This window comes from Chenopodium album, chromosome 11 (genome assembly GCF_948465745.1).
Source record: "Chenopodium album chromosome 11, dcCheAlbu1.1, whole genome shotgun sequence".
Classification (NCBI taxonomy): Eukaryota; Viridiplantae; Streptophyta; class Magnoliopsida; order Caryophyllales; family Amaranthaceae; genus Chenopodium; species Chenopodium album.
In genome coordinates, this window is record NC_137844.1 from 26,175,248 (window position 1) to 26,199,935 (window position 24,688).

The 24,688-nt window shown below is 39.3% G+C and overlaps 1 protein-coding gene across 1 annotated transcript; it reads left to right on the plus strand.

Moving 5' to 3' along the window:
- Positions 1 to 3,974: 3,974 nt before the first annotated feature.
- Positions 3,975 to 24,182, plus strand: LOC145567502 (uncharacterized). Its single transcript, XM_081626795.1, has 7 exons — positions 3,975 to 4,131; positions 4,260 to 4,478; positions 11,484 to 11,550; positions 21,288 to 21,619; positions 21,702 to 21,843; positions 21,953 to 22,078; positions 23,495 to 24,182. Exons 1-7 carry the CDS (start codon positions 4,095 to 4,097, stop codon positions 23,877 to 23,879), a joined length of 1,308 nt encoding a protein of 435 aa, XP_081482921.1. The 5' UTR covers positions 3,975 to 4,094; the 3' UTR covers positions 23,880 to 24,182.
- Positions 24,183 to 24,688: the final 506 nt, after the last annotated feature.

Sequence of the window (24,688 nt, forward strand, 5' to 3'; positions counted from 1 at the left end):
TGCCAATGAGCTCTAAGTGAGTGAATAGCCTTGTCATTTGTAGCAAGTGGGCTCGAAGTGGCATTCCGGGTCTTAGTCTAGCATTGTAGACTTGTGCCCATACCTCTTGCCTCTCCTTGACAAGGCATCCCTCTTGCAGTGGCTTGATCTTCATGTTGGAGAGTGACCTAGTCACTTCCTCCACGAGACCATCATAGTTGCCTTTGATGCTCTTGGTAACCCTCAAATTGACTATATCCTCTAGAGCTTTGAGGAGCATGTCCGAAAAATAGTTGGAGAACTTCCCCTTCCATTGTTCCGAGATGGAGTTTGCCATAAGTCGCGAGACTCTTTTGCAATCCCAACTCCATTCCTCATGAGCCTTATCACTCATAACCCCCTTTGAGTAAAAACTCGACATGGGAGTGTCAAGAATGTGCTCCAAGTAGCAATTTCGGAGGGTCTTTTGGAGTTCCTCTTCCCACTCCGTAAAGTTCACCAAGTTCAAAGAAAATGGTAACTTTTCGGGAAGATCAGAGCACATTAGGTTGTTGTCGATATTAGTTGAAGACATGATTCTACAATTGAAAGAATTTGAAATGAAAAACCATTAATAATACTTAAATATGATTGAATTCATGCAAATATGTCAAGCTTATTTAAACGTCTTATTCACACATTAAATTTGTCCCCATTTGGTGAGAATAAGTCGATTCCAAGATCCAAAGAATCAATGAGTAGTTAAGCATGCTTTGGATTGTCTTAACACTTATTATGCCAAGGTAACCAACTCTTTGCTAATGGCTCCAAGCCACTCTTACTTAAATAAATTGTCGCATCTAATGCTCTCTCACCAATTTATCTCCTTTGCCACGACATGTTAGGACTCCATCACTCTTATATCGTTGAGTATAACCAAAACCAACATGTATGTGATGTCCTGCTTTGGAAAACCCATCAACATACCTTACGTTCCTAGAGTAGAAATGCCTCGCTTTGGCGTAGCCCATCACTATTCTCAATAGTTCGGTAAGTCTTGTTTTGGAATGGCAAGTTTTACTCAATATTTTAGGGACCTGGGGTTTCTATGTTGGTTGATTTAAGTGAAGTTAATTAATCATCACAACATTCAAAATCCTAAACATGCATCTAACATATAATTTATATATAAATAATCATGAATACATATCGAAAACATAAATAAAGATGCATTTGGCAACTAGCATGAACCCTTGAGTCTTCAAGTCTTCAAGGGTCTTGATTTGCAACTTCATGGCTTTATCAAACTCCGTCTTCAAGACAACCAAAATAATGCAAATACTAGTATCTACGATTAGGACTAATCTAAATATTAAGGTACAAAAATAATCAACGGTTCGCATACCGTATTTAGATTTACAAAAATACAAGCCGGAACGCAGTCCGTATTTTCTATCCTAATCGGGCCCCACTAGTTGCCATTTTATAAAACTTGTGAGAGAATATACATTCCATTCATGCATTCACTATATGCGAATGGCCCATGCATTTTACAACAAAACAAGTAACAATGCGTAAAACGCGTAAACTAGTAACTAATTTAATTGGGTGGTTAATCCGATTGAAGCGCCTAATTAAAAACTAGTCAAAGTTTTTAACCAATTATGTGATTTAGCGTAATTAAAATTGAAGATCCCACCAAATTCCGCATCCAACTTAATTAAGCCGGTAAACCCAATATTTTTCCAAATTTAAAATTTGCAAGTGACGCTCAAAACTGAGGCCTAGCCTGCAATATTTAATTAAATTGAATAAACATAAATAAATAAAATAATTAAATTGGCCAAAACGCAAAATTACATAGCCCTGAACCCCAAAGTGCCTAACATCAAGCCTTTCGGCTTGGTGTGCTAGACATCTGGGGCATGGGTGCCTAGTGAGGGCTCACGTGCACAACCATGGCCCGTGCCAAGCGTCACACCCATAGCCTATAGCATCGCAAAGCACGTTATGCCGCCTACGGGGCGTGCTCGCGACATCATGTCCATGAAGGCCACTCGGGCTTGCTGCTGAGCACGCCCCATGCTATCTCCCAGCATCACACCGCACACACAGTGCACCCATAGCCACACCAAGCCAGCGCACCACAACACTTGCTTGCACACATGCGCTGCACACACAACACGCATCTGCTGCTGCGCCGTGCTACTGCCTTGCGTGCACTGCATAAGCACATGACTCGAGGCGCCTAGCAGCCTCGATAGCCCTATGTGGGCTGCGCTGCTACTGCAGGTTGCGCAATGGCTACCGTAATATTGAGACTGCTTTTCTAATTAGATACTCAACAATCCTTTGATCGTGAGTGATGGGTCGGCCTTAGCAGAGTGTCACTTGTTATCTTGGGTAATTTGGGGTAGATCACGTTCTACACATTTAATTGGTTATGCTCAACAAGATTACCTAAAGAGTTTAGAACCTTGAAGCAAAGGGTAATAATTAAACATGTGATAGTTAATTATTCAACCAAGAGTTACAAGAGTTGTAATCAGTAAAATGTTTACTTACCTTGGAAATATAATGCTTGATGGTAGGGCCTCAATCCGGTCAACTATTGCACAAATAAAGGGTCTTGGAATAACTTAAAATTCAATTGGGATCATTTAAATATTGAATAAAGTGTTTTAAATTTACCTACATGATTCGTTTATGGTACTTTAATTTTAATTAAACATAATTATTAAACTTTGTCTTATTTTGACATAGATGGGTAGCCGTAACAATGACAACAACATTTACAATCTTCGACCATTCCTTGAGAAGGATAGGTTGACAGAAGATAACTTTTCCAATTGGGAAAGAATGCTAAGGCTTGCTCTGAAATCTGAAGGTAGAGAGGATGTCATTGACACCACACTGTCAGGACCTTTGCCAAAAGATGCTACAGCGGTAGAGATCCGTAAGCACAAGGAAGCACTTGACAAGGCTGTGCCTATTACTTGCTTGATGATTGCTACTATAGAGCCTAGTCTTCAAAAACATTTTGAGGACCAGGATGCATATAATATCATGCAAGAACTCAAAGCTTTGTTTAAGAAACAGGCTAGAGTTGAGAGGTACAAGCTCCATAGAGAGATTCTGGATTGTAAGATGGAGAAGGGTACCACAGTTCATGATCATGTTTTCAAAATGATCGGCCTTATTCAAAATATGGAAAAACTGGGGCACCTATATAGTGATGAGATGGCAACAGACATCATTCTCCACTCACTTCCAGAAACTTTCAACTAGTTTATCATGAGCTTTAATATGTCTGACGCTGCAAAGACTATGAATGAGTTGCATGCTATGCTGGTTAGTGCTGAAAAAAAATCCCTAAGGAAGCTAAGAAAGAGGTTCTTATGATTCAAAAGGGAAAGGGGTTCAAGAAAAAGGGGCAAAAGGCTAAGGGCGAGGGCAAGAAAATTGCCAAGGCTCCTAAAAATCCTAAGGCGACTCCAAAGGTCAAGGCTGCAGATGAAAGTGAATGCTTTTACTGCAAGAAGAAGGGGCATTAGAAGCGTAATTGCCACAAATATCTTGACTTCCTCAAGAAGAATGGAGCATCAACCTCAGGTATCAAGTTATAAACATTTTTTAGGTATGTATGTATTTTGTATGAAAAAGAGAAAAAGTAAATAATGATTTTTTAGGTATATGTGTAATTTGTATGGAAAAACTAAAAAGTAAGTAATGATTAGGTGTTATTTTTAGTAATAGGAGCAATATTTTGGGACACCCAAAATAATAAATTTGCCTGTAATTATGGGACGGAGGGAGTAAATGAAATATATTCAATATGGGTAGATCTTTTTAAAACGCCCAAAATAATATATGGGATTAACATTATGAAACGGAGAAGTACTACGTATTATTTTTGACATTTTTCCATTTATTTAACTTCCGTTCCCACAAGAGGCGCATAACCCACGTACATCTGTCTATTCACTTCTTGTCATCATTTGACTCTCCTTCCTTCCTTCTTAAGAAACACATTTCCAACGATTACATAAAATACAAATTTTCTTCTGATTAATACTCACCAGTTATTTCCTGTATAAACCAAAATTCCATCAATTACCCATTAGCTTCCTGTCCAAATGGATCAGCAAATCATTCAGCAGCCATTGCTTCAAGGTAAATCTCTATAACCCTTTTCTTTGTTTCGAATTTTGAATTCAAATTTTCGAGGAATTTCAAAATTTGTTTGTTCAATTGGGCTAGAAAAGTTCATCTAATTATTGCTATTGTTGTTGTTTAATTAGAGAGCGTAAAAAGTGAAGCAGGGGAAGGTGAGAGTCAAAGATGGAGCTCTTATCAATACTTAGGAAGTACAAGTGCAGCAATTTCTACGGCATCAGTGGCTGGTGCTGAACTCAGCGTTGAGGAAATTCGGAGCGCGGCTTCGTACGCGGACTCGCATTACCCACCTTCTCTCCATGCTCCATTAATCTCTTCTCCTGATTCGTACTCGTATTCTGATGGTATGTTTATTCTCATCATCTTCTCAATTGCCTTAATTTCTAATATTTGACTTTAATTGGTTTTCTATTTAATTATACCTATCCGTTCCATTATATAGTTCCTGTTTGCGTTTTTTTCACGTTATTTAAGAAATAAGAAGAGAAAACGGATGAAGTACATTAATAAAAGTGAAATGTACAATTATAGACAAAAGTTAGACAGAAAAAGTGAAAAAAAGAAGCATAGGGTATAATGGTTTTTACATACTATCTATGAATAGAAAGAGGAATAATATTTTGGATCTCCAAAATAGGAAAACTAGAAACTATATTGTGGGACGGAGAGAGTATTTGCTTAGTAATTGTTTGGCTGTTTGTTGTCTATTTGTTTCATTATATTGTTTCGTCTATATTAGTTGTCACATTGTGACATTGTTGTCTTAACCTTGTAAGAATAGTGTGTTTTTATTTTGTAGAAGATCATTAATTATCTGGTATGGACTCTGATCAAATTTCAAAATAAGTAGTTAGGTGCTTAGAAAGAGGGAGTTGTAGGTTCTTACACTTTTTGGGTAGAAAAGAGATTGTTGCTTGGAGACATATATAATTTTAAAATTTTATGGAGTGGTTGGATTATAAAGGGTAAAGTAAAAAATTTCTTTGTTAAACTAAAATAATGACACCTAAAATCTATGATGAGTAATGTTAAAGGTCCAACTCAATAAAAAATAAGCTAATGATTGAAGGCTCATGATTTGTTTATATATATCATGCCCCTTCACATGAGAGTCATTTGGGCTTAAAATGACTCGTTAAAGTACGTACTCAACCAAAAACTTAATCTAATGGTTAAAACTTCATACTGGTTTGTATACTCTATTAAACACACCGTAACACTGTTTTGGGTACAAAGAATATAAGTTTATTTTTGTTAGGTTTGAGTACTTGAAGTTTTCAAGGTTGTTATACTTACACTGGTACTGAAATGATTTTATGCTTGATTTTAATGTGATAAGTTCACAAGCCTTCCTTTGTTTTCTAGAATTAAAATACATATTGAAAGTTGAAATTTTAAATGATACCTCATATAATATGAATTATAGCTTGAAATATGTAATTGAGAATACCAAGATGACAATTTTTCAATTCATAATGTAAACAAAAGAGAGGGTTGCATTAATTACAATTTTACATATGGCATTCTGGCATTGATTTTCACCCTTTTCTTGGTTTTTTAGCCTTTAAGGACTGCCCTTTTGCAGTTGTACAGTAGCCTATCTTGCCTTCTCTTGAACCTGTGAGAGGTATGAGTACATATATTGGCATCACACGGTGAGAACCAGATAGTGAGGGAATTATAATTCAGCCTTTTATCATTGTTTATTTCTTTAAATTTGTATTATAAGTAAATTATATACATAGAGAGGTGTAATGTACATTAGTATAAAAATACAAGCCTCTTTCTTATTCTATCTCTAGTTAAATATGAGAACCTTTTTGATTAGTGTTGGTAGAACTGGAAATCTTCGTCTGTTAGGAATATAGGATAATATATTACTGTGATATATTTTCCACAGATCTTATGATTTTATTTAGGAGAAAATAATATATCTTTTGTGATATTTTAAGATAGAATTAGGTTAAGTATTGATATTGAAATATTATCTTATAAGGAAGTTTAGGGTTTAGAGTATTTACGAATGATATGTTGCTATTATATAAATAGCCTATTGATGGTCAATAATAATGACAAGCCATTCAATTATTCTCTCTTTCCTCCTGATTTGTCATGGTATCAGGTTAAATTTTGGGACCGTTCACAAAAATTTCTCCCCTGTCGGTGGGTTAGAAAATTAAACCTACCGGTGGGATAAAACTAGCTAGTTTTCAGTCTTCCAATATGTTGCCCCCTTCCTTATGGCTAACCTGAACCAACAAACTGTTTTGTTTCATCTACATTTTAGTAGAATTTCCTTTCTTCTTTCCAATGTATCCTATAATATATGATTAAGCTTTTTCTTTTGGCTATCTTAAGACTCTGCTATTGGTACCCTTGGTGGGGGAAGCTTTGCACTGATTTCAGCTCATGGCCTTTCTATACTTAAGTATTTTCTTGCTTTAGGATGAGATGTGATCATATACCCAGCTGTCATTTAGTCAATTTAAAAGTTGATTATTATTGACGCTAAAGGATTTCAATGTTGCTTGAATTTCTTGGTGTATTCATGTTTTGTATGAGATAAAATCTGTTATTAAGTTATTATTTTGTCACGTGTATACATCATCATGCCAGCACCTGTAATTTGCTATTTAAAGAACAAAGTAGTTGACACTATGTGAGGAGCATAGGTCTTGTATTTATAAGGTTAGCCTGATTTGTTAAAGCATATGTCACCTACAAACAAAGAAACTAACCTTGAATGCTTAAAGGGGTTAGGGTGCTAAATTCAGGTTCAACAAAAGCTTCGAGATAAGAACAATGATCTCAGAATATATATTCCTTCAAACATGAGTACATGACAATATAACTAAATAACAAAATTAGAAGCTTCTATGTTACTATACCTATATTGAATCAAACCAGGTTTTTACTGTTAGAAATCTGATAAGATAAACCAAGGCAATGAAATTTGTTACACTTTAAAAAAATTTAACTGCTGTTACTAGTAAAACTTTAATTAAAAACATAATTTGCATGCTCAATTAAAAGCGAAAGAATTATTGGCTCCTAAAGACTGTCTGAAGCAGTAATATTTATTTTTTCTTTTAATCTCCTTGTTTCTTTTGTTTCCTCTAGTTAAGCCTTATTCATTAAGTTCACATTCTTCTGTCAACCCTGCTGCTCACCTAAAGTAAGCCCTGAGTAGGGACTTGAATATTCACCTCCATGGACATCCTTCTTTTTTTTCCTTGTTTGAGAACTTGACTGGAATGGATTCAGATCAGTTCACAAACTAAAGACACAAATCACAATATTTGAGGGAGAAAAATAGAATCTTTAATTAAATGTTCAAGTCAAAATTTTCTTTTAAACGGTGGTTTTAGCCCGCCACTCTTCTATGGTAACTTAAGGTTATTAATCTCCACAAAACTCACTCACAAATTACCTGCCTCATCAATCTCTCTCTCCCCTTTTTGTATGTACAAGCAATTCCCTAGATGATTACTACTGGCTGCTGATTTTGTCTTATGTGCTGCTCTCTTTCCCATCATTTTCTGCCATCTGTTCTGTGTTGATTGGGGTGGGTGCATTTGGTTGCTCTGCTGTAGTCAGAGGTCTGTTAGTGATCCTCTTAGTGTGTTCCTTCCTCCTGGAATAGGTGAGGACCACTGGTGGTCTCACAGGGTCTATTGCATCTCCCCCGCCTAGAAGTATCACCTTGTCCTCAAGGTGAAGGGAAAACGATCATGCACCATTGTTGCTTCTTCCCAAGTTGCTTCAAACAGGGGCAAAATTTTCCACTTGATCAAAACTTTAGTCACCGCCTCTCTTCCTTGTTTCTTCTTCCTGACTTCCAGGACCTCTTCTGGTTCAGCTATTGATTCCGGGGTGAGTTACTGAGGTATATTCGGTGTGGTTGGGTGTTTGCCAACATACTTCTTCAATTGGGATACATGAAAGACCGGGTGTAACTGATAGTCGGGGGATAGAGCAAGCTTATGTGCTACCTTGCCTACACGCTGTACCACTGCAAATGGTCCATAGTACCTCGCAGAAGTTTCTCATAGCGTCTCTTAGCCAAGGTGTGCTGGCGATACGGTCTGCTTTTCAAGTATACCTCCTCTTTAACCTGAAATTCTTCTTCCCTTCTCTTTTTGTCAGCATAATTTTTCATTTTCTGCTGAGCTCTCAGTAAATTTACACAAAACTCATCAATCATGAAGTCCTGCTCTTGTAACCACTCATCCAAGCTCCCCACTGTCGTCTGTCCTGCTCCCACCTTAAGCAATTTGGGCGTATCCTGACCATAGACTACCTTAAAATGATTCATCCCTGAAGAGATGTGAGGGGTAGTGTTATAAGAGAATTCTGCCAGGCTAACTAGAAAGCCCACTGCTTGGGTTTCTATCCTACAAAGCATCTCAAGTAGGTCTCTTAAGACCTTGTTCTCATTTTCAGTCTGACCATCCGTTTGTGGATGGTAGGCTGTACTTTTCTTTAACTCAGACCCTTGCAACTTGAAAAGCTCATTCCAGAAGTGACTCACAAAAACCTTATCTATGTCCGACACAGTAGAAGAGGGAAGCCCATGCAAACGCACCACATCCTTCATGAAAACCTCCACTACAATCATGGCATTAAAGGGATGTTTCAGCCCAATAAAGTGAGTGTATTTTGAGAGCCTATCCACAACTACCAGCACTGTGTCAAAACCCTTCGCCCTCGGTAAGCCCTCGATAAAATCTAGTGATAAGTCTTCCCAGATGGCTGTAGGCACTGGTAGTGGCTGCAAAAGCCCAGCAGGGCTTAGTTGAGATGCTTTGTTGAGTTTGCTCTGCTGGCAAGTCGCACATCTCCTCACATATTCTCCCACCATCTTCCTCTTACCTATCCAGAACCATTCCGAAGCTAACCTCAGATATGTTTTTACCTCCCCTGAGTGCCCACCCGTGGGTGTCGTGTGATATTCCGTCAATAGAACCGCAATCCAGGCTGAATTTTTTGGAATCACCATTTGACCTTAAATAGGACTTGTCCATTTTCCAGGGAAAATCCGGTTTACACCTCCTTCCCTTCTTGCAAATCTTCTGTCATCTGTCTCACCCAGTCATCCCTCGCAATCTCTTTCTGCAGTTCTTCCCAATCCACCCACTGATTTGTAATCATTGCTCCAAACTCTACCGCGTCTGTCCCCCTCCTAGACGAGGCATCATCCACTCTGTGGCAGCCCCTGGTTTGAACTGAATCTCAAAGTCGTACCCCATTAGTTTGCGCACCCACTTATGGTAATCAGCCCCTATATGTCTTTGTTGGGTTAAATACAGCAAGTTCTGCTGATCCGTACGCACTATGAAGTGACGGCCCCTTAAATAGTGCTTCCACCTCACGATCGCCAGACATATGGCCATAAGCTCTTTCTCATAGATGGACTTATCTTGGGCTTTGACCCCGAACAACTTGGTCTAGTAAGCTATGGGTCGCCCATTTTGCATCAACACTGCTCCCAGTCCATACCCAGAGGTATCCGTCTTTACAACAAATGGCTGACTGAAATTTGGCATGGCTAGCACTGGAGCAGCTGCCATAGCCCCATTCAACCTCTCAAAGGCCTGAGTAGCTTGCTCTGTCCACCCATAACTGTCTTTTCTAAGCTGCTCAGTCAATGGTTTTGCAATTTGTGTGTATCCAGCTACAAAAATCCGATAGTAACCCGTAAGACCCAAGAATCCCCGTAACTCTCTCAAAGTCCTAGGGACTGGCCACTCAAGCATAGCCTTAATCCTCTCTATATCCACCGCTACACCATCCTGAGAGATCACGTGACCCAAATAAGCCACCCTGTTTTTAACAAACTCACACTTTTTTCTTGTTTGCAAACAGCCTGTGCTCTTCCAATTTCTTCATCACCAACTTCATATGCTCCACATGAGCTTCCATATTCTCACTGTAAACCAAGATGTCGTCAAAAAATGTCAACACAAATTTTCTCAAATATAGCCGGAACACGTCGTTCAAGATGATTACTACTGGCTGCTGATTTTTTCTTATGTGCTGCTCTCTTTCCTATCATTTGCTACCATCTTTTCTGTGTTGATTGGGGTGGGTGCATTTGGCTGCTCTGCCTTTTTAATGATATGTACATTTTTCCATTGAATGTCTTTCTAACCAATGGATAGCACCAAGTTTTAACTTTATGCTCTTCCCTAGCATTGCATAGGAATAAAGCCACCTGGGAAGTTTTTAAATTTATAAACCAGTAAAGTTACTAAGCTTATATAGTCAGTGCTTCAAAGTTTGATACAAATTTTAGTGGTTAGTCTGCTGATCATATAAATTCTTTAAAACTTTAAAAGTGTTTGGGATATTGGGGCTAGCACTGGTGGAGCAGGTGGTATATTAGTGCTTTATCGCAGGACAAGTGCAAATCAACTATGAGACGCTTGAATCCCTGAGGTGAGATACGGGTTGGGGCAACATACATAAAACACTACCTAGTATGAGTAATTATATACACTATAACAGAGACTTGTGTAGGCATGCAGGACATGAAACTGACTAATGGAGACTTGCTACCCATAACATCAGGGAAACATTCATGAAATTAAGCTACATGTTAAGGGCTTTTTATGTTTCCAGAAGCTAAATATCTCATGCCGTAAAGACATTGCTGAATTTATTTATTCTCAGCTGATGAAATTTGAGAAATAGCTTGATCCTGATGTTTACATTGTAGTGATTGTACTACTCAGCCTTATATTAAAGTGGTACAAAGTTTTGATTTAGGGGACTCTTTCTTTTTAATACTACACATATTCTCCATTGATCATATGTCAAACATCACCAACCAGGGATTCTAGCATTAGATACTACTTGGTTTTTATTTATTTATTTATTTATTTATTTATTTTTTATTTTTTATATCTGATCAATCAAATACTCATAATTGCTCACTTTTTGAGATGCTCAGAGTTTTGGGATAAAATAATTGATATGCAAGAAACATATGAATACTATTTACCAATCACAACGTTTAAAGAATTCAAGCTTTTGAATTTTCAATCGCACACAAAATTAGTTGAAGATTATGTCTCACAAAGATACGAGAGGAGAGAAATAATGTCATTAATTTATAACATGCTAAAATTTTGCTTGCAAAGTATCTCTCATTTTTTTTATGCTATGGTTTTCACCGGACACCCCCCCTCCCCCTCACCACCACCACCACACACACACACATAGGTTGGGTTTTTTTTTTTTACTCTCTTAAAGTAAATGTGCTTTTTTTTTTAATTAATTAATTAATTAATTTTGTTTATTGTTTTGTTTTTTTATAATTTAATCCAAATGTTTACCTCTTGTTGTAGAACAAGCTATTGAACAACCAACTGGTTATGGAAGAGATTGTGGCGGAGATGTCAATGTGTTTCAAAGGTATTTTTGTAGCTGGAGTTACATATTAAGTGTTGGTTGTTAATTCTAAAATTGCACTTTCTATTTATCATTCCTGGTATTTGGACTTTAAAATTTTAATATTATATTAATTTTCACTATTAATGCTTCGATTCGGATGTTTTGAGGGTGTTTTCATTTTAATTAAGAACTATAAAACTCATTTCATTGAAAATTCATATATGGTCACCACTACCTCTTTTCCGATGGGTTCATCTTGCTCCATTTTCTCCTTTATTATAGTTGAACTACATAAGGAGAGGGAAGGGGGGAGAGTAAAACGAGAGAGGAGGGGTGGGGAGGTAGAATTAATTGATAAATTATAAATAGCCCTTAAAATGCACCTTTGTGTTACAATTCTTACAAAAGTGTATAGATTTATACTTATCTTGCAATTTCTATTGAACTGTAGGAAATTTTCATTGTTAACCTTACACATCACTTTTGATTTAGTAATAACAAAATGGGTAGTGTTTATGGTAATCTTGTTTGATTATATTTTACTATTTTTAGGACTAATGAGCATTTAAGCGTTCGTTTTAATATGTTTAGGTAGATAGTATTATGTGAACACATCTAGGGAAGCCATCTTCTCTCTACTTCCTTGTTCCTCATCCATCCTTCCTTTCTTCTCCTGCAAAGCTCCTCTTTTTCTCTTCTCTTATTCTCCCTCTCTGCGTAATTGTCTTAATTTCACTCAGCTGGACTGCAGGTTTCCTCTTTTCCACCTTGAGGACAAGGTGAAAGTTTGGGAAGGGGGTATTGCAAGGAACCAGCCCAATAGTTAGTCAGCTGTTATACAATTTACTTATGCTCGCAGGAAAGCAAATCAGCCTCAACATCATTTTGATGGATGAGCTGGAATAATCAGTTATGGAGTTTGTTAGCCTTTGGGGGCAATTTTGTAATTCATTCCTAGTTTGTTATTTCCCTAAGTTAGTTAGTTTGTTATGAGGAATTTTGTATTAAATAGGAAAAAAGCTTGGTGAGGAGGGCATGCAAAATTATATTGTGATAAACAACTTGGAGAGATTTCCTTCCTCTCGAAAGAAGGGAGATTGAATTGCTGATTACACTGATCTTCAATACAAATATCGGTTACTTTAGCTAATTTTCTTTTCTGTACCTTTCTAAAATATCATGTTCTGATCCAAGTCCTAGTAGTTTAAAATGAGAATTATCCTTTTATTTTTCACTTTATCGTGGTTATAATTATAATTGATGTACTTAGTCAACCAATAAGTAAATGTACATGGGTAAGGAAAAATGATCTATTGCTGGTGTAGCACTACTAAAAGCGATGCAGAAGGAAACTTAAGCTGCTTGTTCTTTGCAATTCTATTATTTGAGATTTAAAAAATGTTTCTTATGCATAATAGTCATAAATTCACAAGCTGGTGTCTACACCTTCATCGGTAATTAAGGGCCATGTTCTGTGTCAGTTAGGCCAATCATGCCCTATAAACTCTTTTCAACTCTTCAGTTAACTAATATCATCCTCCAGCTTATTCTGTTCTATTGAGTATAGCTGGCAGGCCTAAATCCATCTCCAATATCAATTGTCTCTACAACAACAACAACAACAAAGCTGTTTAGGGTAAAAATACCCTAGACACGTGGCTCAATTAGAGGGGGGACACCTGTCATTCTTGGATAGGTCCAACATGGACCACTCCCCAGCTGACACATGTCAGCAGCTTAGATGACAAATGGAATGGCGGCCTTCGAGGCCCGATTCCCCAGAAAAGCCGCAATAATGAGCACGTATTCCAATAACCTTATAAATAGGGAGATTTCACCCATTCGGGGGACACCTTCAATTATTACAACATATCTACATTCTCTCACATCAGAGAAACACCTGATCTCAGAATCCAAGAAGATCTCACTTTTACCTTTTCCGCACCTTTTCATCTTCTACGACCAATACTAACTTGATTGTCGGAGGCGGAGCTCCTACCAACCGGAGTCTCCGTGTTTTGCAGGTACACATCGCGTAGAATCAGTCTAGGTGACGTAACTTTCCCGAGGGACCAAAAAATACCCAAAACATTTGGCGTCGTATGTGGGAAGAGTACCTTTAAGATGATTCAAGAGTCTATACCGCCACCTAAACCAGTCGGCCTAGAGTCGATGGAGAGGTCTATTCAGACCAAGATACAGACAACGACTGTGAATTCAAAACCCATGTGGCCCTTGATGGGTCACTCATCTCTAAGCGCATCCGTCCCAGGGATAAACTGGAACGGGGCAATAATGAAGCTGGTCCCAATAAATCTACTGGACCACCGGTTGGGGAAACCCAGACGGCAAAGGGTTAGGCTCCAATCACCCGAAACGAACTCGTGAAATTCATGACAAGTTTCGAGGGTGAAATCAAGGACCTGATCAACAAAAGGACGACTGGCTCCAGCAAGGGTCAGTCGGCCAAGAAGACTCCTGGTTAGGGGCCAGGCAGCCTACTCCACATCCAAAGGAGAAGGCAATGCCTGCAATTGTCTGGTCGAAAGTTCTACTGCCCCAAATGCTTCCCGGCCACCTTGAAGGGCAAAGTTCTGAGAACTTACTAGCCAGATGTATTTATAGCTTCAACAGACTTGCCTTCTTGTTTGCTTTGAACTTCTCAATGAACATCCCTGTCAAGAAAACCAGTCTTGATTTGAGCAGGGAGAGAGAGGGTCTTCGCTTCTATGTCAGGCGGTTCAATCTGGTGAGAATCCAGATTTAAGGACTGTCTGACGAGGTAGCCTAAACAGACTTCTTTAAGGGTTTGAAGGACGGGTCAACCTTTAAGTTTGACCTCGTCTGAAAGAGGGTTTTCACCCTCCAAGAGGCGCTAATGCAGGCGGAGAGCTTTAAAGCCACCAACCTTTGCTCGTCAAACAATCAGTTAGGCTCTAAAAAGCTTAACAATCAAAAGGAGAGCCAGTCTGCTCAGCCGGCTCAGAAAGCTAAAGAGAGCAAAAAGAGAAAATAAGTATGGGCGGTTAATGAATCTGATCAGCGTACCCAGAAGAAAAAGAAGGAATTTAAACCGTACGTCCCAAGGTATAAGTTTAATAAAGATTGCTACTCCATCCTCATGGAGATAAAGGATCGGCTGACCATTGAGAAGCCAAATCCAATGAAGAACAAAAATAAATACTGTCACTTCCATAAGGATGTTGGCCATGACACCGACTGCAATAGCCTCAAGCGGATGTTGAACCGTGTTGCTAACAAGGGGGTGCTGAAATCTTACATCTTGAAGTCTAAATTGACTCTTAAGACGAATCCTAGCAGTCGTCCAAGACTGTCAGCCCGTAGTAGCCGACCATTCGGGGCACCAAGGATCATTTGAAAAAGATGGTCAATGTTGTTGATGAGGGGCAGGCGCCTGCCAGCAACACCTTCCCAGAGGTCGGATCCTTATTGACACAAGTAGCTCCTCTGACATCATCAGCTACAAGTGTCTGTCCTTGCTGAGGTACAAGCTGGACAGCCTGCGTGACGTCTCCTACCCCCTTGTTGGTTTTGGGGGAGGAGTCGTGCACCCAGTCGGACAAATTGACTTACCCATCAGGCTAGGGGAGAAGGGAAACGGGCCATCCCACTCTGAACGGGTGTAAGGCCATCATCAAGTATGAAAGGGATGATGGCTCTGTTGGCTCCCTGAATGGGGATCAAAAGACAGCTAGGGAGTGTTATCTCTCAGACGTTAAACCCATGGCTGCAGCAGCCAGGCAGGGAAGGAACCGATAGACCTTGACGATCTCAAGAATCCTGATCCAGCCCCACCAGCCGCCAAGAAAAGAAAACCAAGTGAAGAAGGAGAAGAAATAACAATCACGGACCGAGGGACGGTCAAATGAGCTACGTCCCCAGCCCGCTGGTGATCACATTGATATTCCTCTGGATAACAGCCGTTCAGAGCGAACTGTTAAGGTGGGGACGGTTGCTTTTGTAAGGTTGGGTGACCTTGTGTTGAAGGAATTCATAGACATTTTTGCCTTTAAAGTGGAAGAGATGCGTGGCATCAGCCCGGATCTTGCCGTCCACAAACTTGCCGTTGATCCTAAAAAGAAGTCCATCCGGCAAAAGAAAAGAAACCACGACGAGGAGCGAAGTTAGGCGGCAGCTCCTGAGATAAAAAAGCTGCTAGACGCAGGGTTCACTCGGCCATGTAACTTCCCTGATTGAGTTGCAAATGTTGTGCTTGTAAAGAAGCCAAATGGTACTTGGCGCATGTGTGTAGATTACACTGACTTGAACCAAAGCATGTCCAAAGGACAATTACTCGCTTCCAAAGATCGATAACCTGGTCGACTACAGCCGGGCATGCCTTGATGAGTTTTATGGATGCCTACTCAGGTTTCCACCAGATTCCCCTATGGAAAGTCGACTACAGCCGGGCATGCCTTGATGAGTTTTATGGATGCCTACTCAGGTTTCCACCAGATTCCCCTATGGAAAAAAGATCAAGAGAAGACGGCTTTCATCACTGATCAGGGGTTATTCTGTTATACTGTGAAGCCGTTTGGCTTGAAAAATGTGCCTACTACTTTCCAACGAATGATTAATACTGTCTTCATTAATTAGATTGGGAGGAATGTAGAGGCGTACATTGATGATATGATAGTCAAATCCAAGCAACAGACGGATCATCTTGCTGACCTCCGAGAAACCTTCACCACACTCAGGCGGCACAAGGTTATGCTCAATCCCAAGAAGTGTGTATTTGGTGTTGAGTCTGGAAGTTTCTCGGATTTTTAATTGATCAAAGGGGGATAGAGGCTAACCGAGAAAAGATACAGGCGATGATTGACATGAAATCACCCCGCACTGTAAAGGAAGTTTGAAAGCTTACCGGTTGTCTAGTGGCATTGGGGAGCCGGTCAGGCGATAAGTGCCTTGATTTTTTCCAAGCGATCAGATTGAAGACAAGGTTTGAATGGGGGGATGATGCTGAGGCGACCTTTCAGAAATTGAAAGAACATCTACAATGTTTGCCAATGCTTGTTAGCCCTCTGCCAAAGAGACGCCTTACATGTACTTAGCCGTCTCAGATCTTGCCTTCAGTGCCGTTCTCCTTGCTCCCGGTCTATTTCATTAGCCATGTACTAGCTACGGTAACTCATGGTTGAAAAATTTGGCCTTGCTCTTTACATGGCCGTCAAGAAGAAAACTTACTTCTTGGTTCATCTGGTTGTGGTCTACACAGACCAACCTCTCAAGCGGCCAATGACAACCTTGGAGTCATCCGGTAGGATGCTCAAATGGGCTATTGAAATGCAAAGTCTTGAAATCACTTTCGAACCAAGAAAGGCAGTGAAGGATCAAGGCGTTTGTCGACTTCATTGTCGAAATAATAAGGTCGGTTGCAATGGATGGAAAGTATATGTAGACGGGAGCTCTACCATGAACGGATGTGGTGTAGGCGTTATCTGTCATGAGGGGGACAAGTAAGAGTATGCACGAATAATGAGGCAGAGTATGAAGCCCTACTAGCCGGCATCCGTATGTATAAGGCGGCAGGGGCAACCAAAATTGACGCCTGCTCTGATTCACAGTTTGTCGTTAGGCAATACCACGGTGACTATGAGGCTACTCATCCGACTATGATTAAATACCTTCAGGTGGTGAAAGCTGAAGCTGGGACACTAGAAGAGTTTCATCTGAGTCAAGTGCCCAGGTCTGAAAACAATCGGGCGGATGCATTGTCAAAACTGGCATCATCCGTCTCTTGTGATACTCCTCGGTCAGTCTGGGAAGTTATGGAAAAACGAATTATTGTTGAAGAAGAGCCCATTGGAGTACTAGACCGAAGCTCTACCTGTATGGATGACATCTGCGCATACTTGCAAGACGGCACGCTGCCTGATTCACCACAGGTAGCGGCTGTCATGAAAAAACCAGCTACAAACTTCGAGATGAGAAACAGAGAACTCTTCAAAATCGGTTTTTTGAAGCCGCTATTGAAGGGTGTTACCCTAGAAAAGGGGCAAGAAGTCCTAGTAGAGTTGCACGCGGGATACTACGCCTCCCATATAGGCGGCAGATCCCTGGCTGTTAAGCCAGGCGGTAGGGTTATTTCTTTCTGGCAAACTCTTGAGTAAGACGCCATGGAGATGGTTAAAAAATGTGATAAGTGGCAAAGGTTTGGCAAGCTCATCCATCGACCGGCCACTGACGGCAATCCATAGCCCAGTCTCGTTTGCTAAATGGGGCATAGACATCCTGGGTCCGTAAATGCCTGTACCATTAAGAAAACGTTACATTCTCGTGGCTGTGGATTATTTCACCAAGTGGGTGGAGGCGTAGGCGGTCAAAAACATCAAGACAAAGGATGTCATCTCTTTCATATGAACGAACATCATCACCCGGTTCGGGGTACCTATGTCTATGGTTTTTGACAATGGCCCTCAGTTTGAGACACCTCAGCTCAAGAATTGGTTTAGAGATCAAGGGATCTCACATTGTTTTGCATCAGTCGGCCAACCCTAAGCAAACGACTAAGTTGAAGCCTTCAACAAACTCATCTTAGACGGTATCAAAAAGAAAATAGAAAGGGCCGGTGGTTTATGGGCAGAAGAATTAATTCGCTCTTTGATCCGTTTGATTTCTATTGCTTATAAGCAGTATTCGGTTTATAATCAATCTATGGAATAGTTATATTTAGTCCTCTTTGTAATGATAGAAGGCCTACTTAACTCAGCGGTTAGAGTGTTGCTTTCATACGGTGGGAGTCATTGGTTCAAATCCAATAGTAACCTATGGGTCATCCGGACAACCGAAAAAGGGGCAAGCGGTGAAACCCCATTTCTTATGGTGTACGGTGTTGAGCCGTTTTGCCCATCGAGCATTATGAGCCGACTCTACGAGTCATGCTATACGACGAAGAGGCAAACTAGGAGGCCATGCGGCTAGCATTGGACTCACTCGCGGATCTATAAAGAAGTAAGAGACGACATTTACCACCTGGAAACTCTAGACGGTAGGTAGCTCTCCAGAATTTGTAATGTAGACAACTTAAAAAAGTCTTAAGAGTTGTAAATTTTTGTAAATGAAAATCCTATCAATGAAAAGTTGCTTTTTTATTTCCCATTCTATCATTTATTGCTTTATACACATGCGGAATGTCTAAAATGTCGTCTGTGCAATGTACAGGCGGCCCGCTTTTACGTACTAAATATAAGCTAAGTTTAAAAACTAAGTGGCTACACAAACGTCTTGCAACGACATGAAGCCGATTAGGCCGGATGATATTCAAATTTATAAATCCGTCTACTCCAACGTGATTATGGCGTCTGGCGCGCCCATTTGGGTGAAATCGTCGTAGAGAGCATCTCCTATTTGGGTGACACATTGCTCTATAAACGCATGCAGACGACCGAAATTGAACGGCCTAATTGGCCAACTCATAGCCGTTTGACCCAAGTAATCCAAAATGAACAACCAAGTCTACGAGAACCGGATGTCTAAAGACATCAGCCGATGACCGAGCGCAGTTTTAACTTAGATTATTTTCTGCAATTATGCAAGTCCTTCTAATGGGGCAAACGGGCATAGAGTATAATTAGATTGCAAACACCTCAGACGGTGGAAAAATAGTTCGATTTAACTACTTTTTTCCCAATTTATCCCAATGGGATATTTATCTTGAAACCCTTTAAAACTTGTTTCACGGTCATGTGTGTTTTAATGGGGTTGGTTATAGACGACGACTTAGTCGCCGCTCAACTTCATAGCCGGCCTCCGCCTTCGGGAGACGGATCCCTCACCGTCCGACACCTCCAATATCCCATCACTCAGAGTGGAAGGGGCACCCCAGGCAGGTTCCAATCTGATTCCCCGTATTCCCCGTTTGGGATAACTTCATCAGCTGGCACTTCCATATCGTGCCTTCTTCTCCTGGGCTTTCTAGCCGTTTGCTTTACTCTTGCCATTGTGTGCTGCATAGACACAGAGACGGTGGGGTTCGGAGATGAGCAAAGCAGGTCCAAACATCCATAGGCGGCACCCCCATTTCTACCGGCTCACAGTCCTAGGTGGTGCTGTGCGTGTCGATGGAGAATCCATTTTATTGAAAAAAGAATAAAAATACAAACGGTAAAAGCTTGAAAGGGCTAAGGAGGGGAGAGACAGTTACCTCTGTAGAACTCTGGAAAATGTCTTAAGTGGTAACCGGTTGTGTCCACGCAAATTGCAGACGGAAAAATTTCTGGAAACAGGTACAGGCGGTAATAGAGTATCTCTCTTTAGAAAATTCTCTCTCTTTCTCTCTCTAGACTTGTAAAATGGGTCAAGAATGAGGAAAAGAGGGGCGGGGGGGGGGGGGGGGGGTAAAACCCTATTTATAGAAGGGTTAAAATGGGGGCATCCCCGTCACTTTAACCGAAGGTGAACCATTTGTTACTGTTCACCACTTACGGGGGAACGCATGTCACAGGCGCCCCGTGGCCTGCCACATCACCCCTGTGAGGGAAAATGTTTTGGGTAAAAATCCTAGACACGTGGCTCAATCACAGGGGGAATTGGATAGGTCTTACATGGACCACTCCTTAGCTGACACGTGTCAGCCTCAAATGACAAATGGAATGGTGGCCTTCGAGGCTCGATTCCCGAGAAAAGCCGCAAAAACGGCGCAGCCCATTAGGTCAGAATGACCTAATGAGCACATATTCCAATGACCCTATAAATAGGAAGATTTCCCCCATTTTGGGGACACCTTAAATTATTACAACATATTTACATTCTCTCACATCAGAGAAAATACCTGATCTCGGAATCCGAGAATATCTCACTTTTACCTTTTCCGCACCTTTTCATCTTTTACGACCAATACTAAATTGATCGTCGGATGCGGAGCTCCTACCAGCCGAAGTCTCCATGTTTTGCAGGTACAGACCGCGTGGAATTAGTCTTGGTGACGTAACTCTCCCGAGGGACCAAAAAACACCCAAAACAAAAGCCTTAGTCCCAAAATAATTTGGGGTCGGCTAACATGAATCGTCATAAGAAATCATACGATATAAAGAAAGGAACATAACAAAATGATCATTTGGAAGGGTTTGCAAAAGGTGAGTAAAGTGAGCAAATGAAAGAGCATTCAAGAAAAATTATTAAAAACTCCGTTTTTAAGCCAACCGGTAAACATTATCTTCATGAATCTCACAGTTATCTTGAATAATCTATCCCAAGCTTTTAAAATGCTATTTTCTATCACAATAAATACAGTAATCATGAGCGCATTGCATATCTAATGCCATGTAAAATTCCCTTGGTCGGAATCTAATGTGCAAAATATCAGCGTTTTATTCTGTTATTTTTAGGTGCAGGGTACCTTTTATTTATGGAGCAACACCCATGGATGAAGAGATGTCTATTCTATATTATATTGATAATTATAAATCCTTCACGAGAAACTAGATAAGTTAGTCAGCATATTGGTACGGAAGCATTTTTACCATAGTTTAGCTTTACTACTAGCCAAAGCTATACAGGATGTCAATTTAGTGATAAGTGTATAATTGATCCATAAGGTAGAGTTGTAATTGCATTAGTAAGTTATTGATATGTATCCATAAGTTCAGAGTTGTAATTGCATTAGTAAGTTATTGATATGTATTGAACGTATTATATTCAATCCTAGAAGAGGTTATTGGATTTTTATTTAGTTGTATTTTCAAATGAATATTGTGATATTGGTTGTGTTTTACATGGCTGAGTTTTCTGCACAGACAAGTATTGGATGAAGTGGAGATAAGAGAGTTGCTCACTGATCATGTTGGTCATCGTTGTTGCTGGGGAAGTCGTCCTGCTCAAACATGGAAGATACGGATGGTAGAAGACTGCAATGTATATGTAGGGACTTTGGATACTTTTATAGAGGAGAGGGAAGTCATTAATGAACGCCTCCCTTATCATGGTGGCAATATTGATGGAAAAAATAGTGGCCTTGAACCCAGCATTTGGGAATTGGACCTTAGGTCTCAGTTCCCTGTTCTATTCACACCAGAAAAAGAAACAAGAATCAAAGTTCCACATTCAGAAGCCATTGAGAAGTGCCCTGGTATATGTCCAGTGTTTTTGAGATCAATTCTGGAATAGAAATGCAATAACACCATGAGATCATAGCATAAATTATTTTACAGGTTGTGATGGTCGAGGGGATACTCCGTGTCCGAAATGCAATGCAGATCAAGAATCTGGTTATTACAAAGAAAATCAGATGAATCCGTGCGATTCTTGTTATGGAAGGGGTTTAATTGCTCATAAAGATGGGTCTGACACAATGTAAGCATTTTATAGTTTCTTTATGATATCTTTTGATAATAAAATATGATCTCATTAACTTTGTTATCTATATACTGATTTCATTCACACATTGCATGCGATTTTACAGTTGCTTGCAGTGTAATGGCAAAGGCAAAATTCCTTGTGCTACTTGCAGCTCTCGTGGATTGATAAAATGCACTGTATGTCAAGGTAGTGGCTCTCTTTTTGCTCGAAGTATTGCAATCATCAAATGGTAAGTAGCATCTTATTTCTTTTTAGATATTTTCCTTGCATAACTTTCTCTAGTAATACTTAATACTTATAAATTCCTCTCTTATATCCCCATACTAATCTAATGTTTGCTACTTTACTATCTGTTTGAGTGTGAAACCCCGTCTTATAGGATTGGAGAAGCAGTATAAATACCTATCCACGCTTATGTTAAATTTCGCTGATGATTGGTCATTTCCTGTAATATAACTTAAAATAGTTGACTTTTGAATAATAATTAGCTACAACTTTTTAAATGAGGCTGTCTCATCATTTTAAGATTACCTTTTTAGTGGGTTGGGCCGAGGAGAGAGAAAAACTAGCACATGTTTGCAGTAACTCACAAAAGTGGTAACGCTTACACAAATGTTTCCCTTAATTTGCTGCTTGCTAGTGATTGTTGTAAAGATAAAATATATTTAGTCTGTTTATCTGATGGTTATTCTAATTCTTTTTTCCATGTATGATTATAGCAAGTAGCATCCAAAACTTGAAAATTATGTTGAAGTAATACTCTGTGATATGTGGTGATGCTTTCCAATGTGTTATGCCACTTTTTGAAGATCGTTTCTTGTATTTTTTTTTTCTCCCTACATCTCATGAAAACAAATACTACCTCCGTTTCTTTTTAGTTTACACGTTTCTTTAGTTAATTTTGCCAATGTACAAATTCAACGATTAATTTCTTTAATTACTAATAAATAAAAATTATAAAAAGTTGATAGTTTGAAATTACATATCTTGACGAATCTAACACGATCTCACATTCCTATATTTTTCATTTCGTATACATCACAGAATACAGTCAAAGGTAAGTAAGTGAATGGTGTTAAAGTCAAAGCATGTCAACTAATAAAAAACGCAGGAAGTAATAAATTTAGGAAAACATGTTCGAAATATTACCTTATAAAAATATACTTTTGCTAAAAACTACGTAATGAAAAAAATCTTGTACTCCTTATCAAAATACCTTGTGTCTTTTTTGTTGCAATAAGATATCACTAGAAGGGATCTGGTGTGTTGGCTAATTTTCCTTATATTTGAAGCAAGTTCTGGGATAATACTAACCTGTTAATCAAGAATGAAAAAAATCTTTTGATGAATACCTTAGGTCTTTTTTTTGGTGTGATAAGGTACCACTTGACAGAATTTGGTGTGTTGGCTAATGTCTGACAGTTGAAGTTCTGGCCCTTATGAGATATTACCAATCAGTTAATCAAAATTTTGAGTTAATTTCAATTGAAAATTATAATTACGTTGAGAGATGGGATGAAATAGACCACACTTGGTAGTCAACATAAAATGAAGGTAGTTTCTCACAAAATTTGAAAATAGTGTGATTTTTGACAAATTTACCTTAAATTTGACCTAAAAATGTAATTCGTTTGTATATATTCAGGAAAACACTTTCAACTCGAAAAGTAAGCGCTACAAAAGGAGCTGCCTCAGTACCTGATGATGTCTTCCATAGAGCTAAAGGAGAGCAACTATGCAATATGCAAGCTTATCAATGTACACCGGCCTCTTTTGCGGATTCCTACTTTCTAAACAAATTTTCGTCTGAAGTTATTGCTGATAGGGCTCCTGTTCAGCCTAATGCTAGGGTCATTTCTGAACGGCATACCATATCTGTTGTGCCAGTGACGCGCATCACCATGTCTCATTCTAGTCGTACCTTCAGTTTCTATATTATTGGTTTCAGCAGAGAGGTTTATCTGAAAGATCGCTACCCAGCCAAATTTTGCTGGGGCCTGTGTCCATGTTTTGATTGGCTTAATATATAGCTGGAATTTTGTGAATTTGATCTTCAGTACTTGAAGTAATTTCTGTTACTTATTGCCTGAAGATTGTTCGTCAGTGTGGTTTGGAAGATGTCTATATTACCGATTCATGATAGTTCATTATTTTTTCCCACCTGTAAAAGCTCTTTCCGTATCCAAATAAGGCAAAATGGAAGTTTTGCTGTGTTGTATGTTTGTATATTTGTAAAAAATGATAATATTTGATATTTTATGATGGGACAAAATATTTGTGATCTTCGTAATAATATAATAAAATTTGGATTATTTATAGTTTTTTTTTTCCTTTATTTTTTTTTTTTTTTTTTTTGTTACTTAGAGCCGCAAGTGCGAGTGAAAAGAATTGATTTAAAAATCCTCTGAAATAAGGAGGAAATTAGACCTGGTAATCTTGATCCAGATTTGAAGATTCGACCCGAATGATCCGACATATGACCTGAAATCGACTCGAAAACAATGATCTGAAATTGACCTGAAACTCGAAAATAACCTGACCCGAAGTGATATTGACCTGAAACCTGAAGTGACCCGATTCGGAGATGACCCAATACTCGAAGTGATTCGACTTGAATTTAACTTGAATTAATTGACCCATACAGATCCGAAACTCAAAGTGCCCTGAACTAAAATTACCTTATACCTAAAATGACCCTAACTGTTTAGGGTAAAAATACCCCAAATACATGGTCCAATCCTATAGAGATATGTGGCCCAAATTAAAAGACAACACGTGTCTCTTAGGAAGATGACACGTGTAAACCTTAAACTAAGCACCTGAAAAAGAGAGTAAAGGG